At 50.0% G+C, this 16,702-nt stretch overlaps 5 protein-coding genes across 5 annotated transcripts; 3 read left to right on the top strand and 2 right to left on the bottom strand.

Annotated features, from left to right (window-relative positions):
- Positions 1-26: 26 nt before the first annotated feature.
- VC83_00834 (uncharacterized protein) lies at positions 27-2,221 on the top strand (the record flags this gene model as incomplete). The annotated part of the gene is made up of 7 exons (XM_024464521.1): positions 27-410; positions 462-601; positions 661-941; positions 1,037-1,056; positions 1,109-1,937; positions 1,996-2,054; positions 2,105-2,221. 7 exons carry the CDS (start codon positions 27-29, stop codon positions 2,219-2,221), a joined length of 1,830 nt encoding a protein of 609 aa, XP_024327989.1.
- Positions 2,222-2,488: 267 nt separating this feature from the next.
- Positions 2,489-4,062, top strand: VC83_00833 (uncharacterized protein). Its single transcript, XM_024464520.1, has 3 exons — positions 2,489-2,812; positions 2,866-3,581; positions 3,641-4,062. Exons 1-3 carry the CDS (start codon positions 2,736-2,738, stop codon positions 3,763-3,765), a joined length of 918 nt encoding a protein of 305 aa, XP_024327996.1. The 5' UTR covers positions 2,489-2,735; the 3' UTR covers positions 3,766-4,062.
- A 2,535-nt stretch (positions 4,063-6,597) lies between these two features.
- VC83_00832 (uncharacterized protein) lies at positions 6,598-11,250 on the bottom strand. The gene is made up of 4 exons (XM_024464519.1): positions 10,981-11,250; positions 10,712-10,863; positions 6,991-10,623; positions 6,598-6,939 (listed from the first exon to the last, which is right to left on the bottom strand). Exons 1-4 carry the CDS (start codon positions 11,003-11,005, stop codon positions 6,904-6,906), a joined length of 3,846 nt encoding a protein of 1,281 aa, XP_024327995.1. The 5' UTR covers positions 11,006-11,250; the 3' UTR covers positions 6,598-6,903.
- TUB1_1 (alpha-tubulin) lies at positions 11,251-13,617 on the bottom strand. The gene is made up of 5 exons (XM_024464518.1): positions 13,315-13,617; positions 13,183-13,223; positions 13,077-13,103; positions 12,909-12,984; positions 11,251-12,838 (listed from the first exon to the last, which is right to left on the bottom strand). The coding sequence occupies exons 1-5, from the start codon at positions 13,337-13,339 to the stop codon at positions 11,658-11,660; spliced, it is 1,350 nt and encodes a 449-aa protein (XP_024327994.1). The 5' UTR covers positions 13,340-13,617; the 3' UTR covers positions 11,251-11,657.
- Positions 13,618-15,990, top strand: VC83_00830 (uncharacterized protein). The gene is made up of 2 exons (XM_024464517.1): positions 13,618-13,962; positions 14,019-15,990. The coding sequence occupies exons 1-2, from the start codon at positions 13,669-13,671 to the stop codon at positions 14,436-14,438; spliced, it is 714 nt and encodes a 237-aa protein (XP_024327993.1). The 5' UTR covers positions 13,618-13,668; the 3' UTR covers positions 14,439-15,990.
- Positions 15,991-16,702: the final 712 nt, after the last annotated feature.

Below are 16,702 nucleotides of genomic sequence, written 5' to 3'. Positions count from 1 at the left end.
GGCGTGTATTCTTGCTGCTCACCGTCATGTTGCCCATACACGAGATGGCGTTGAGTCTTGCCCTGATTTCTGCCGTATCAGCTACCACCGGCTCTATTGGCATTGCCAGAGACCTCGATGGGCCTAATGACTACTCGTGGATTAAGAAATTTGCCGCTGTGGGAGACAGCTTTACAGCGGGAATTGGATCCGGAGATCTATACAGCGAGAACGACAACTCTTACGATTGCTCACGATATTCTTACACCTATCCTGTAATTATGAACCATTTCTTCGGGCCCAGTATAGACAAATTCACATATACTGCATGCTCTGGAGCTATCTCAACCGGAATATTTGAGCAGATCAATAATTTAGACGATAACCAAGATCTTGTCATCTTGACCGCTGGTGGAAATGATCTTTGTCTTGTGAGTTAAACTTTACGGCTTGAGACTATGGCGGTTCTGACAAGGATACAGTCGAAAATCATAGACAAATGTATCGCTGGTGCAGCACCGTCAGCAGACGGATGTGACGCTGCCATAAAGCATGCCCGGGACGCACTTGGATCAGGAGGTTACTTCAAGCAGAATATCAAGGAGGTTCTCACGGCGATTGAGTAAGGACTTATCGGCCTCTCTACGTGCCCATATCGCAGTTAAATCTGACAAATTCTAGTTCCAAAATGGCAAAAGATGGGATTGTGGTCCAAGTCTTGTATGCCCAATACTTTAATGATAATACGGATGCCTGTACAAGCGAAGATTGGCAGATTGTCGATCTGAGTGCTGGAGGTCTACCGCTGAGCAAAGAAAGGCGCACGGAGTTCAACTCACTGGTAGTGGACACCAATAAAGCCATAAGAGAGGTTGTGGAAGAGGTTGCAGCCGACGCAATGACTATGACCCTTGTAGCTGCTGATTGGGATCCTTGGGCACCGCTAACTGGCGGACAATTCTGTAAGTTTCCTGCGTTCGAGCGATATTAGTATCAAAATTCCTACGTTTTGGAGCCTCGAATATGAAGTACAGATAAGAAGCTAACATGTTTGCAGGTGAGCCAGATGCAAGCCCAGTAAGTGCAGCTTCTTCAATTATAAATGACAAATGGCCTAACACTGCTGCAGGATCCTGACGACAAAAGCAACGCAGACGTAATGTTCTTTAAGCTATTTACCGGTAGAATTCCTCAGTTGGAGGGCCGCAGACTTAACACTATGCAATACGACAACGCAACATCCATCGTTGAGCCTTATCCTTCAGAGATGGCAAAGCGCGACCCCGTCGATCCTCAATGTGGGAAATCATCCCTCTCTCTCCCTGACTTTATCGGAAAAATCTTTCACCCCAACAACCTTGGCCACGAAGTCATTGCGGCATTTGCCCTTGACGCCATTGCAGATGCCCGTGCTAGTATACTCGGGCAAGGCCCCGTATGTCCCATTGTTGATGAGACAACGTGCTACTCAGGCCAGGGAAGCACGGCCTATGCTAGTGCTGAATCCCTTAATAACCAAATTGATGATTTCTGCGGCTATGTAGCCGACAATGTTCCAGAGAACGAGTCTGGTTGGATCCGCAGCAAATCTTATTACGGGGGTACTTTAGATGAGTACACGATGATCGTATCACTCTCTGACCACGCCGCCAAATTTGAAGTAGGTGCCTGCAAGAAAGCTATCGGTACTATTATCAATGGCTGTGACGTGCCTCACGGGGACGAAAATCCAATGAATTGGAAGGGTGGCGGCAAGAGAGTTGAGGGCGAGTATACTTATGCAATCAACATTTTGCGGACGAATCGCCCATGGCCCCCGCCAAAGAAGTCAACACAAGCTTGCTGGGGGTGGTACAAGTTTATATTTCAGTCCTACAATATGTATGGTGCCGGATGGGCAACATATGACTGGGGGCAGAAGTCGTTAATGAAAGAAGTAAATCCGTGCTGTGGCTCTGGTAAGATAACTATTCCAAGCAATTTATTCGAGGGTTATTGGTTCTGACATTTTCGCAGGCAGTCTTACAGGCTGGACATTTGACTACTTTGACAAACCGGATGAAAACGGATATGAGGTAAGTACAAACACTACTTTAACTCAAATATAAACTAACAGATTGGGAAGTGGCATGCCTTTTTCCATACTGCGATTGGAACTCGTCGTCGGTGCTTTGACAACAACAATGTCCAGTGCGCCGCTGGAGGCCCATGTGATGGTGGCGGCTGTCGAGGTAACGGATAAAGAACGGGAAACTCTCCATGTAAACCAACTATCTGGTCCGCATAGTTGCTGCGTATTTTTTAAACTTTGAAGGCAGCAGCTTTGAAATATATATTACCGAAAAGCAGTGTTTGCATCAATACTTCAAAGTGATAATAATAATCACATGCTGGGTGTTGTGATAAGTCACGTGATCTCATAAAGAACTCTTCCTTAGTTCTTACCAATAGCAGCACAGCAATAGAATATCGCAGGTGACTTTGAAATTACCGAGGCACGAACAACTGACGTTTATTATCACGGCCTCTACGGAGTACTAAGCAAAGCATTTCTCGGGTCCTCCTCAAAGTCGTCTCTTCATATCCCGAGATTCTATTTTGCTTCACCCTTAACTATCCCTTACGCTCCTTCAATAGTCTTCAATAACCTTCTGCCGAATTTCACTTGTATAATACCCCACACATAATCCATCATAAACTTGCTACACGTCCGCCGACGAACCCAACCTCCTGAACTCATCGAAACTATCACCACAATGGCAGCTCAGCAATCCGACAATGTAGCCCACGCCCTCTCCGGCGCAGGCGGTGGCCTCCTCTCCATGGCCCTCACGTACGCCTTCATTACCCTCCCACCGGAATCACCAACTAACCCTCCCTTTCCAGGTACCCCCTCATAACCCTCTCCACACGCGCCCAAGTCGAATCCAACCGAAAGCGCACCACCTTCCTCGAAAGCACGCGCGCCCTCCTCGCCCGCGACGGCCCCTCCGGCCTCTACGCTGGCCTCGAATCCGCCCTCGTCGGCATCACCCTCACCAACTTCGTGTACTACTACTACTACGAGTGGTCGCGCGCGGCCTTCCTCAAGGCCCGCGCAACCCCGCGCCTTTCGACCCTCGAGTCCATGCTCGCGGGCGCGCTCGCCGGCTCCGCCACGGTCATGCTCACAAACCCCATCTGGGTGATCAACACGCGCATGACGACGCGCAAGCGCGCCAACTCGGTCGGCGCGCTGCCCGGCGCCCCAGAGGCCAAGGCGCCGTCCACGATCGGCACGCTGCTGGTGCTGCTCAAGGAGGAGGGGCCGTTGGCGCTTTTCTCGGGCGTGTTGCCCGCGCTGGTGCTGGTCATCAACCCCATCCTGCAGTATACGCTGTTTGAGCAGCTGCGGAATGTGGTGGAACGGAGGCGCAAGGTCACGCCGTTCATCGCGTTCCTGTTGGGCGCGTTGGGCAAGCTGGTCGCTACCAGTGTGACTTACCCATATATCACGCTCAAGTCGCGCATGCACGTTGCTGGGCGTGGAGGAGACAAGGAGGGAATGGGACAGGTGATGAGCCGAATTATCAGGGAGGAGGGATGGGCCGGTCTGTACCGCGGTATGTACCCTCTGTCTGGCGCGTAAATTTGAAGGATTGAAACTGACTAATGACTACAGGAATCGGACCAAAGGTCACGCAGAGCGTGTTGACTGCGGCATTCCTTTTCGCCTTCAAGGACGCGTTATACGCGCAGACTGTCCTTCTGCGCCAAAAGGCCCCTCTTAAGGCTCTTGCCAAATAGAGGAGCTATAACAATGGGCTGAAGAGGATGCCACTAGCCGCGGAGTGTAAGAGATAGTCGCCATAGGGCGTGGTGAAGGATAGACTGGTTCAAGAGCACGTCAGAAAACGTATGGACGCGTTTCCAAGTACCAATGCTCAACGAAGGAGGGGTCGTAGTGCTGCCACGCCGTGTTGCACGAGATGTAGCAATTCTTCTGTAAATATTTTATTTTTCATCAAATCAATAAATATAGTACAAATACGGCATATATAGACTGGCAAACCCCAAGCCATTAAATTAAATCAAGAATTAAAGATGATAAAATTTCCATTAGAAGATGACAGTGTGCGGCACAGATACCTGATTACCTGTGGTGTTCAGGTAATTACCTGGGTAATTACCTACCTGGGCTCATTCTCAAAATACCTGAGTATCCCGGTATTTTCAGATACTTACCCAGATACATGCCAAGTATTGCCAAGTGTAGCCAAGCCGCACAAATGCTAACGTTGAAATACTCGTCTTCATGCTTGATATGGTGATAATTGCCGTGAAAATGAGTGACTCTCCGTTGTCAGACGTGCCGACGGACCTTGATGGCTATAATCCTCACGATGAGCCAGCCCTACCAGGGCTTTTTACCCCTTTTCAGCAATCAAATCCAATTCCTGTCCGTCTACACCCACCTAGCCAAATGCTACCGCCAACGCAGTCGCTGCTGTTCACGAAGGAACTATATTCAAGAATACTACTTGAGAGCAACCCGCCAACTATCAAAGTATGCTGTATGCAGCCTAATTGCGGATACTCGCCCGCAGCTCAAACCCATGCTCAAGCTGCTGCTTCAACTGGCAATCTTTGGAAACACTATAGTCTTAAGCATAAAGGAATCTATGATGCTCTTAAACACAAGAATACAGCGCCTTCAAGTCAATCTAGCAGCACATCATCATTTTTTGAGCCTCGGAGACCAGCGACCCATGAATCAAGACCAACAAACAATCCAGCCAAATATAGAGAGTTAGTGCTATCGTTTATAGTATCTAATAACCTGTCTTTACGCATTATCGAAAGCTATTCATATCGTCAATTAGTACGGTTCTTAAGTCCATCTGTGTTATCACTTTCGTCAAGAACATTGCACCGAGAACTACAACGCCAATTCTCATATCACCGAGGCATACTACAGCTTGAACTCCATTCTCATATTATACATGGAGGCCGGATATCCATAACGACAGATGCATGGTCTGCACGGAACTATACAGAGTATGCTGCTGTTACCGCTCATTGGATTAATGATAAATGGCAGCAGAAATCAAAATTGCTTGATGTGATACATCTTCAAGAGCCTATTCATAGCGGTGAATACTTAGCTCAGCAATTAGCAGCTGTAACAGATAGTATAGCTATTACAGGCGCTATCTTTACATGCACCCGAGACAACGCATCATCAAATACTGTGATGCTCTCAGAATATGAGAAATTGGCTAGCAACGCCCAAACATCAACTCAACAACCTTGGACATTTACTGTCAAAGAAGGCGATGTCCGGTGTATTGCACATATCATAAATATCGCAGTTCAAGCCGCTCTTACGAGTTTAAAAGCAGAACCAGATGTAGAGACAGAGACATACCGGTGTGAGCAAGGTGCAGCTCGGATTCCATTTAGTAGAGATAGTCATGTGGAAGTCATGAATGCTCTTGCAAAGCTACGAAGACATATCTATGTCTTTCGTAATCGACGAGCATGGAAGGATGCTTTACAACGACAAGTCAAAGCTATAGGTTTAAAACCACAGCAACTATCACTTGATATGCCAGTACGATGGAATTCAACACATCGTATGCTTGATACAGCATTAAAACTCCAAATACCAATCACAGCAGTATGCATAACACAACAGCTTGATATTAGTATGAAAGATATTGCATTAACTACAGGAGATTGGGCTGTTATTAAAGATCTTGAACGACTGTTCTTAATATTTCTCAAACCATCAAGACGGCTACAAAGTGATACATATCCGTCACTTAACTTTGCTATTCCACTTTATCTTAAAATGATAAATAAAGTTAAGAAGATGCAACAAGAAGTTGGCGAGCACTCAGCAATTGGTATTGCATGCACAGTAGCTTATCAAAAGCTTCACGCGTATTATACTCTTGCAACAAATCAGCAATGTAAGCACTCAGCTGTAGCTACAATTTGCGATCCACGGATGAACCATACAGTGTTTAAAAAGATATATCCAGATAGTACAGATCATGTACGAATCACACGGGCAAGAGCACAGTTTGAAGATGTTTGTAGAACATATAAGACACGGCAATATCATCTTGATACAGAGCGTATTGAACGTGAAACAGCTCTTGCAGATGCATTAGGAAATGCAAATACTAGAGTGCAAGAACCAGATTCTGATGAAGATTTATTTGCATCAGAGGGTATATCATTTGAAGAACCAGAATGGAAACGATGGATGCTTGAACCACGGCCTGGTGAGCATACTGATATTCTCAAATATTGGTCTGCAAAGCAATATCAATATCCAATAATTGCTCAAGTTGCTCGAGACCATCTTGCAATTCCTGCGACATCAGCACCATCAGAACGGGTATTTAGCAATGGTAGCGATATCATTACTAAGAAAAGGAATAGATTGTCGCCATCGACAATTAGATATATGCTTTGCTTACGGAATTGGGGTTATTTACCAGATGCCGACAGCGACGGTGATGATGCAGATGATGAGGCAGAAGAATAGGAATAGGGGCTGTCTATTTTATTATTATATTTGTCACGAGTTTCACTTTTCTAGTTACATATTCTAGTTACATATCATTATCTATTTCAAATATCAAAAGCGTCATTTTTGTATACGGAATTGAGGCTCAACTACCTGCTAAAGTATCTGTAAATACCTACCTTACCTGAGCAAAGTCGCTCAGATACTTACCTTACCTGGCGAGGACCCAGATACTACCTGGGTAGTATCTGCCGAACACTGGAAGATGATGGTGCTATCTCAGTATACAACTATCGACATGATATGTAGAGTGCGCATGAACAGCACATGAACAGAGACGAAGCCCTGGAAAATGCAAGGGACCAACGCGAAAAGTAGCTTCAATATGTGCACACATCCACGGTTCAAGCAGTTCCTCCACTCGCAAGGAAATCCGCAGCCTGTAATCGTTAGCATCGCTCTTCATATCAACAGGCAATGGAGCAACTTACTCTATCCAGATTATAGTCGTATTTCTCGAGCGCCGCCAACGCATCCTTGCGTGAATAGCCCATCAGGGTCAGATTCTTCAGAAGGGGATCATCGTGCTCTCCATTTTCCGTCAGAGCCCTTCCAATCTCTGGCCTCTCCTCCTTAGTCGTTGCCTTAGCTACACCATTCGCAGCTGCTGTGCCAGTCTTGATTTCGTCATCGACAGCCGTCACGGCTGGATTCGGCGCTCCGTCAAGGCCAGAGAATATGGCGTCCCAGTCTTGGTTGGCGCTGGTCGGTGCGGGCGCAGCAGCAGTCTGCGAAGTTGAGGCCGATGGGGAGTGCGCGAAGTCACCAAATCCGTTTGCGGATCCGAAGGCACTGCCGTGGCCCGTGGTCTTGAAGGCAGCGGGGCTGTCGAACATGGGGTTGAATTCGTCCATCGCGGACCGGTCGTGGACGGAGAGGTTCGCAAAGTCGTCATCTAGGTCACCTTCTTTGGCATCTTCGAGGTCATCGAAGTCGTCGAAGTCGTCGAAGGCAGTCTTAGGGGGGCGAGGGGGTTGCGCAGTGGTCGTTCCTGAGGGAGCAACGACTGTGGCTGCAGCGGGTGGGAGGTCCTGGCGAGATGGGAGCAGGCCAGAGTACTCGGCAGCTTCGGCATGGGCAATATCCTTGGGGGATACAGTCTTGTCATAAGTAGGCGGAGAAGACTGCGCAGTGGGAGCAGGAGGCTGGTTGCCAACACTCATTGCAGAGGAAGATTTCGAGACACTATGACGTCTTTCATCAGGTACCTTTAAAGAAGAAGCCTGGTCAGAACTCTCTGATCTCAACTGGGTGGCGGATACTGGGATAAAGTCGTCGTCGAATCCGCCCTCACTAGCAGACGACTCCTCATCATCGCCCATTTCCTCTAGTGGTGGGAATTCCTGGTGGAACCGGCTGGCAGGAGGCTCGACGCTCTTCTCGGAGCCTTGAGAAACGGCGCTACTACCTCCACCGAAGCTGGCGAATGCCGAGTCGAAGTCATCCTTGGATGAGGCCTGGCCTTTGCCCGAAGGGAACAGCTCGCTGGAATCCCCAAAGGCGCTACCGGCTGGCTGGGTGTCTGGGAATGCGCCGGGCATGGATTCCTTACGGCTACCTGTGGATAGAGCCTCGCTTGCAGGGGACGCAGTGATATTACGATCAAACACTGCTGATCCAGGTCGGTTCTCTTGGATATCTGCTACAGATGATCCTGTGGGCGTTGACACAACATTCTTTGGTGTTTCCGAACCCTCTCCAAATCTGCTTCCTGGCACAGAGACCTGGCGAGATGAGCTGATAGACTCATTGTCTGGCTGCGAGAAAGGCAGGAAGCTCGAACTGATCTGTCTTGACTGGGGGGGTTCTGGGGTAAGGCCTTCACGAGCTGGCATGTCTGCTGATGGGGGGGCAGACTTGTCCTGGGCGTCAACAGATTGCTTGAATGTTGTCGCCGGCATCTGGGAAGCAGCCGCTGATGCACTCACACGCGTCTCATATGTTGGTCCAAAGATGTTTTCAAATGAATTTCCTGGCTGCTGGGCTGCAGGAGGGGAAGGGAACGGAGAGAAGGCGATATCAGAGCTGCTTCCTTGCCGCCTGAAGAATGGGTTGCTTGTGCTCATCGACGATAGAGCTGGGCTTGCGGCCGCCGGGGCAGGGCTTTGTGCTTTCGAGTTGGCTGCTGAGCTCTCAGAGAGAGCCCTTGTATCTTGCTCGATGCTCTGGTTCAGCTCGCCAGCCTCGGTCTTCAGTTTATCGCGTTCCCCTTCATTAGTCAGCAGCTGCTTTTTGTTGATTGCAACCAGACCCTTTTGCTGACGGGCTTCGGACCTTAACTTCTCGAGCTGGGGCTTCAATTGAGCTATCTCTGTATTTAAAGCCTTGATACGTTCTTTCAGGCTGGCATTCTCTTGCTGATCGGCTTGCAAGGCAACTGAGACTTGGTGATGTTGGTTTTGAAGGTCTTGATGGGAACCTTCAACCATGGCGATATCTTGTTGTAGCTTCCTGGTCTCATTCCTGGATGCAGTAAGGCGCTCCTCCGATGCTCTAACATCCTTTGCCTCCTTCTCATAGAGGGTGCGAAGCTGGGAAAGTCTAGTCTCAAATTCCTTCTTCTGGGATGTTGCTTGGGTAAGCTCATTCTGCGAGGTTGAGCGCTGGCCCTGGACTTCTTGCATCTGCTTTGACAGCGTACCAACTTGGTTCGACAAGTTAGCAAGTTCACTAGTCTCATTAGTTAGCTTCCTGCTAATCTCCGGGTCGTTATCCCCCAAAAGGTCGTCCATGGTTCCAGATCGAGCCAGCGGCGTCGACGCACTGGATCCGCCAGTTGCATTATGCGATAACGACTGGCCAAAGGACGACGATGGCACAAATGGCTTGAAACCCGTATTCTGAGTCGGAATATGCTGAGGGCTGCCAGCAACAGGGCTGCTTGGCGTCATCGGGCTTCTGCTGGTTGCAAATGGGTCTCCAAAATTGGATCCGCCAGTGGACAGAGCCTGTTGTGCAGGAGCTGGTGGTGGGGTAGCGCTTGCCATCGCATCAAGTCCGAACAAGTCGTCCGCGGCGGACTTATGAATGGTCGGCGCAGCAGTTTCGAAAGCAGGCGCGGTAGGTTGTTGGGGTTGTCGGATTTGCGATCGCATGCTTGGTGGGATCAGCTCCGCCGGCAAGGTGGCAGGTAATGCATCTCTCCCGTCACGCTTGCCTCTCTGTTGGCGGATGAGATACATAGCGACGGCAAATTCGTCCCTTGTCAGATGGCCTTGGGAGTTGATATCAGCCAAGTCCCAAATCTGTGCCAACGCCTCCTCTGGCAATTTAGAGTTGCTGAAAAATGGCACGGCTTCATCGCCAGTGATGAAACCGCGATTCGTCTTGTCAATAGTAGCGTATATGCTATCAAAGCGATTCTTGTCGGCAGGAGAGATGACCCAAGTACCTGGCGACGGAGGGACTTGACCAAACGCAGGCTTGCTCAGAGGGCTGGCCGTTCTTCCCAGATTGTGGCCCGTGAATTGCCTCGGAATCAGAGATACTGCAGGTGGTCCCCCGGTGACATCGGATAGCTGCCGTAAAGGTGGGCGCCTCGCAGCAGCCTCTATAAGCCCACCTGGGAGAACATTCGGTAGTGTGCGCATAGCCCCTGACTTGGACGATGCCAACAGATGCATAGCGATGATGAACTCAGTAACCGTAAGAGCACCTCGATGCTCAGTATCCGCAAGGTACCAAATTCTCCCAAGAACCTCATTCGGAAGCCCTGCCCGTTCGAATATTTGTTTGGCCTGTTCGCCACCTAATACGCCGTCCTGGGCGCCAGACTTCTCGAATAACGCGGCATATTGCTGGACCTTATCGGGGGTCAACGGAGGGACTCTTATGGGGTTTCCACTCGTCTGCGGTTGTATTGGTCCAGGTGGTGGCCCTTGGGGAGGTGGCGGTGCGGCGCCGCCCGGCTTGCCGCCATCGAATTTAGGGATCGGTCCTGGTCGGAATGCGAGCTCTGCTGTCGGGTCTCTTCCCGCTTGTGCGTGACCGATCAATCTCAAGACGATACTGAAGCCGGTAGGAGTGAGCAGTCCTCTGTTTTCTTTGTCGGCGATGTTCCATATCTGTGTAAACAGCAGTCAGCTCAGCCGTCCAATGAGTGACATTGCCATCCCTCAATGGATGACGGGATCTCTCGGATCATGAACTTACCACGCCCAGCACCTGTGGATCAAGCCTTGTCTTCTCAAAGAATGTCACGGCCACCTCGCCAGTAACAACGCCGATGTTCTCAGAGTCCGCCTCGCGGAACAGCTGCCCAAACACTCGTACCTCCTCTGGTGTCAGATTCAAGTTCAGGGCAACTGTCTATCATCAGCCTGCATCCAGTAGAACACACGTATTGCCTTCGTAATGTCGATACAAGGTCGTGATGAAAGGACTTGAGGATTGCGTCCTGAAAGAGCATTCAAGGGTCTTACCAGAGTCGACGTTGGTGTCCGCCATCGCGCTCGCACTGATCCACCAGCGCACAGGGCCCTAACTGTTGATTTTCTTGAATGAGAAGCTGTAACTGCTCGTGCCAATGCTAGCTCGGGTTGGAGTCGATTCCGGAAGGCTAAAAACAAAGAGGGGTTTGGGTGTGATGGGGAGCTTGAACCACTTCGCCAACGGTGGTTGCGGTAGATTGTCAAGCGGCAACCGCGGCAATTGCCGCCGCGTCATCACCCAATCTGAGGTAATTGGTATCACCTAATTTAAATTGCATTGTGTCAAATACGAGACTGTCTAGATTCCTACATTTAGCTGCATTTGGGAAATTTTCACGGCGTGCGACATTCAGACTCGTGTCCTTATTTACGGAATTGTTCTCCAACCATTCTGGTACACCATATCTACACGGTATCACGTCACCATGGGTACAAAATGGGAGCTACATTGATGCATTCGAAAGCAATTATCATTCATTCTGTTGAGAAAAGGAAGGCGCTTCGCTATTTTGCAAAGACCGCCGAGCAAACATTCTAGACACCAAACTGACCATGAATAAAAAGCCGTAAAACGCTCCCTAGAGAACATCGTCCAGCTCCATTCCACAGCCAAAGTGTAGTCCTTAGATTATAACCTGCACAAAACAATTATTCTTGCCAGAGAGAATCTAGTACTCGGCCTCGATCTCCTCACCCTCGAGGGAGTCGGCGGCAACCTCCTCGTAATCGCGCTCGAGAGCGGCCAAATCCTCACGGGCCTCAGAGAATTCACCCTCCTCCATACCCTCACCAACGTACCAGTGGACGAAGGCACGCTTGGAGTACATGAGGTCGAACTTGTGGGAGAGAGCGGACCAGGCCTCGGCGATGGCGGTGGTGTTGGACAACATGCAGACGGCACGGTTGACCTTGGCGAGGTCACCGTTGGGGACCATCTGCGGTGGCTGGTAGCAGATACCAAGCTTGAAACCAGTTGGGCACCAGTCGACGAACTGGATGGTGCGCTTGGTCTTGAGGGTGGCAACAGCGCTGTGGGCGTCCTTGGGGACAACGTCACCACGGTACAGGAGGCAGGTGGCCATGTACTTTCCGTTGCGGGGGTCGCACTTGACCATCTGGTTGTGGGGCTCGAAGCAGGACATGGAGATCTCCTGGACGGAGTTGGCCTCGTGGGATGCCTTGGCTGCGGAGACAACTGGGGCGTAGGCGACGAGAGGGAAGTGGATACGGGGGTAAGGCACCAAGTTGGTCTGGAACTCGTTGAGATCGACGTTGAGGGAGCCGTCGAAGCGGAGGGAGGCGGTGATGGAGGAGACAACCTGAGCGATCAGGCGGTTCAGGTTCTCGTAGTTGGGTCTCTCGAGTCCAAGGTTGCGTCTGCAGATGTCGTAGATGGCCTCGTTGTCGACCATGAAGGAGCAGTCAGAGTGCTCGAGGGTGGTGTGGGTGGTGAGGATGGAGTTGTATGGCTCGACGACCGAGGTGGCGGTTTGTGGGGCTGGGTAGACGCAGAACTCGAGCTTGCACTTCTTGCCGTAGTCGACTGACAGACGCTCCATGAGGAGAGCTCCGAAACCAGATCCGGTTCCACCACCGAAGGAGTGGAAGACGAGGAAACCCTGGAGACCAGAGCAGTTGTCGGCAACGCGGCGGACGGTGTCGAGGACCTGGTCGATCAGCTCCTTTCCGACGGTGTAGTGACCACGAGCGTAGTTGTTGGACGCATCCTCCTTGCCGGTAATCATGTGCTCCGGGTGAAAAAGGCTGCGGTAGGTACCGGTGCGGACCTCATCGACCACGTTGGGCTCGAGATCGCAGTAGATGGTGCGGGGAACGTACTTGCCCTGGCCTATAAGGTATCGTGTCAGTTAACAGTCCGTTATCGATGAAGTTGTCGTGGATCGAAGGTGAATATTTACCAGTCTCGGAGAAGAAGGTGCTGAACCCCTGATCAGGCTCGGCGGCCTTGCGCTCTTCGGTCAAGTATCCATCTGGCTATAGAAGTATCACGCGTCAGCAGGTGAGTCAAAGGTAAAAGGATGTTCTGTTTCCGGGGTCTCGGAAAGTTTAGGGGGTCGATAACGTACCTGGATACCGTGCTCAAGGCAGTAAAGCTACACAGAAGGCATCAGTATTCAATGTCCATCCGAACAGGATCATATCTCGAGCTTTTGAGCTCAGGGTGAAGCTCACCTCCCAGCACGAGTTGGCAATCTGGCAACCAGCCTGGCCGACTGTAGGAAAATGTTGTCAGCAAGGATATATTTCGAGGCCTAATGTTGACTCTATCAGGAGCGGTGAACGTCGCGTCAGGGGCTAACGAACCGTTGATGCTGATGATTTCTCTCATTTTGAAAGAGGATACGAGCGTAGCAAGTTTGTGTGTAGTTGCGATGGAGTGAAGATTCGAGGATTAACTCTCGAAAAGATTGCAGCGGTGCTGGTCTGTTGAGGTATGGGAAGAGCAGAAGCGTTGGTGGGGAAGGAGTTGTTGTCGCTTCAGCACTTTGTGGGTTTGTTTATGAATTGGGATAGCGCGCAAAACAGGCAGGGGTCCCACGGCTAGCGCGACTTGCTTCAGGGAAGCGCGCGACTTTTGGCGAGGAGCTATCATATTTCGAACGTCAAAGCTTCATTTCACAGGGTCCACGGTCATACAGCTATACAATCTATATCAAGATGAGGCTCTATAGTATTATTTCTGTGTTTTTGGCAGTTTGTACGCAGACTGTCATTGCAAATGTGGAAAAGACGATATTCATAGCTCCTAGTGCCCTTACAATTCCTCTAGACCACCCCACCTTCGAGAATCTACACCTCCAGACTCTATCTCCAGAGCACTCGACAATTCGGACGCAGCTGCACTCCGAGTTCCCTTCCGACGCTTTGCCTCGTGGTCCAGCATCATGGTTCATCCTCAGCGACTTGACTGAAGGGCAGAGATACGAGGTTCGCATCTGCTGGCCAGCCACGGTAAGTAACCAGCTCTCTTCTCCCCATCACTACTTCAGCTAACAGCAACACTCCAGAAACCGACATCTTTCCACCTCGAAACATACGAAGTAGCTGATGTCTTCAAAAACCCGAGATTGACCATGTCTCTGGCGGAGTACTCCGAGACGCAGCAGAGCAAGCCAGAGTCTGGTGGGGATTCGCTGAAGTCCGCTATTCGACCAGCGACTCGAACGACCGATGAGTCGCTGTTGCTTCTGAGCATCTCTACTGCGGCGGACTATTACACCACGGATGTACATCTGATGAAAAATCCTTCCCCGGTATTCGTCGACATCATCCTGGACCCGTTCATACTCGATGTGTTCCCGAGATCGCTTGTTCCGACAGCAGGATACATCACAATTGTCGCCATTGGAAGCTTCTTCGTGGCGCGGTTCATGAGCAGGTTTTTGGCGGGGGTTGCGAAGACGGATGTTCAGAAGAAGGATAAATAAGCTGTCTAAATGCACTGTCTATGGATATACAGGACTGAGAAGAGGGGACAGTTTAAGGCAGAAGATTGCACCAAGGGATACGTCGAGTCGCTCATTCTCCGAGGCATGGTCAAAGACAGTCTATTTACGGCCGTCATACCAGTTGAATAATACAGGCCAGTCATACTCAGCCATCCATACCATTCCAGGGAGGATATCCTGAGAGATACAGCAGAAACCGAGAACATCACGCCCGGTTCCAATACCAACCAACCAGCTCCCAAATAAGCAACGCACCGCTCCAGAATAGCTCTCATTCTCAACCAGCGTCAGTCACTCGTTCCACCCACACTACCAACCTCCATCAGGCTATTGTGCCAGCCTATAACTGGGAAAAAAGGCATTGTGCCCACCCGACGTAACGGGTTTCACCACGTCTCAGCCCCCACCACGGAACCACGACTCCCAATCAAGTTATACCAAGGATTTTCAAATATAGAGTCAATGACGAGTCCAGCCATCACCAGAACTCTCTCTAATTCCAAATTTATATAGGAAAAAATATATATAACGTGGTTTATCAGTACGTCGGACATATCAGTACCTCGGACACTTTTCCCGAATTTCCTACCCTCTAACTTCACAACGCGTTTTTTCCACCTTTTATTATGTCAGTGATTACCCAAGAAGCAAAAATCATTCTAGCTATCGAGGCTATCCGAACATCAAAAAATCTAAGTCGTCGGAAGGCTGCTAAGCTCTATGAAGTACCTCATTCTACACTCTGCGACAGAATGAACGGCCGAACTACTGTCTACGAACGCCGGCCTGCAATGATGAAATTAACTATACTAGAAGAGGAGGTGGTTATTCGGAATATACTTGATATGGATTCAAGAGGATTTGCACCCCGGCTTGCTGGTGTAGAAGATATGGCAAATTTTATACTCGAGTCGCGTGGAGGGAGGCGCGTCGGGAAGCTCTGGGCCCACCGATTTGTACAACGACGTCCAGAATTAAAGACGCGTTTTAATCGCGTTTACGACTTCCAAAGGGCCTTGTGCGAAGATCCTGAACTAATTGGCGCGTGGTTTCGACTAGTGGAAAATATGAGGGCAAAATATGGTGTTTTGGACTGCGACTTCTATAACTTTGACGAAACTGGGTTTATGATGGGTGTGATTTGCCCTGCAATGGTTGTTACCTGTGCAGATCGACTTGGCAGAGGTAAGGCAGTTCAGCCAGGGAATCGGGAATGGGCTACAGCGATTGCTTGTATCAACAGTGACGGCTGGAGTATTCCTCCATTTTTGGTAGTTAAAGGCAAGAATCATCTTGCAAATTGGTATACAGACGGCGGCCTTCCACACAACTGGGTTGTTAAACCGACAAGCAATGGATGGACAAACAATGAGACGGGTCTAGAATGGTTGAAACACTTCGACAAACATACTGCTGTTCGTGCAAGGGGTCCATATCGAATGCTGGTGTTAGACGGGCACGAGAGTCATGAATCGGCCGAGTTCCAAGAGTACTGCAAGGCACACAACATTATAACTCTTGGACTACCTCCCCACTCGTCTCATTTAACTCAGCCACTTGATGTCGGGTGCTTTAGTGTGTTGAAGCGGGCATATGGTCGGCAGATTGAGACCTTCATTAAGGCTCATATCAACCACATTACCAAGGTCGAGTTCTTTCTCGCCTTTAGAGCAGCATATCTGGAATCCATGACAGCCCAAAACGCCCAGTCCGGGTTCCGCGGAGCTGGCTTAGTGCCTTTCGACCCGCAAGCAGTGCTTTCAAAGCTTGACGTGAGGTTACGGACTCCAACTCCCTCTAGACCCTCTACTGCCAACACCAACCCTTGGGTCTCCCAGACCCCTTCCAACCCAACTGAAGCTCTTTCACAAACAACCCTCGTTCGAAATCGAATTGCCCATCACCAAGGAAGCTCGCCAACTCCACTCTTCGGGACAGTTATTGCATTGGCAAAGGGTACGGAGCGACTAGCACATGAGAACACCCTTCTGTCTGCTGAGGTACGTACCCTTCGAGCAGCCAACGAAGCCCTTAGCAAACGCCGCAGGGCTAAAAAGGCTCGTGTCCGTGAAGGAGGTGCACTTATAGTAGAGGATGCACAGGCTATTATCGCACAGAAGGATGTGGATGAGCAGGTATGACGCGACGTACGTGCGGTTGGGGGTAGTCGCAAGGAGGGGCAACCGTCTAGGCGATGCTGTGGGATCTGTGGAAAAGCTGGTCATAATGCGCGAACTTGTCAA

Source organism: Pseudogymnoascus destructans (assembly GCF_001641265.1).
Source record: "Pseudogymnoascus destructans isolate 20631-21 unplaced genomic scaffold scaffold_2, whole genome shotgun sequence".
Classification (NCBI taxonomy): domain Eukaryota; kingdom Fungi; phylum Ascomycota; class Leotiomycetes; order Thelebolales; family Thelebolaceae; genus Pseudogymnoascus; species Pseudogymnoascus destructans.
This window is presented reverse-complemented; position numbering and strand designations above follow the sequence as displayed.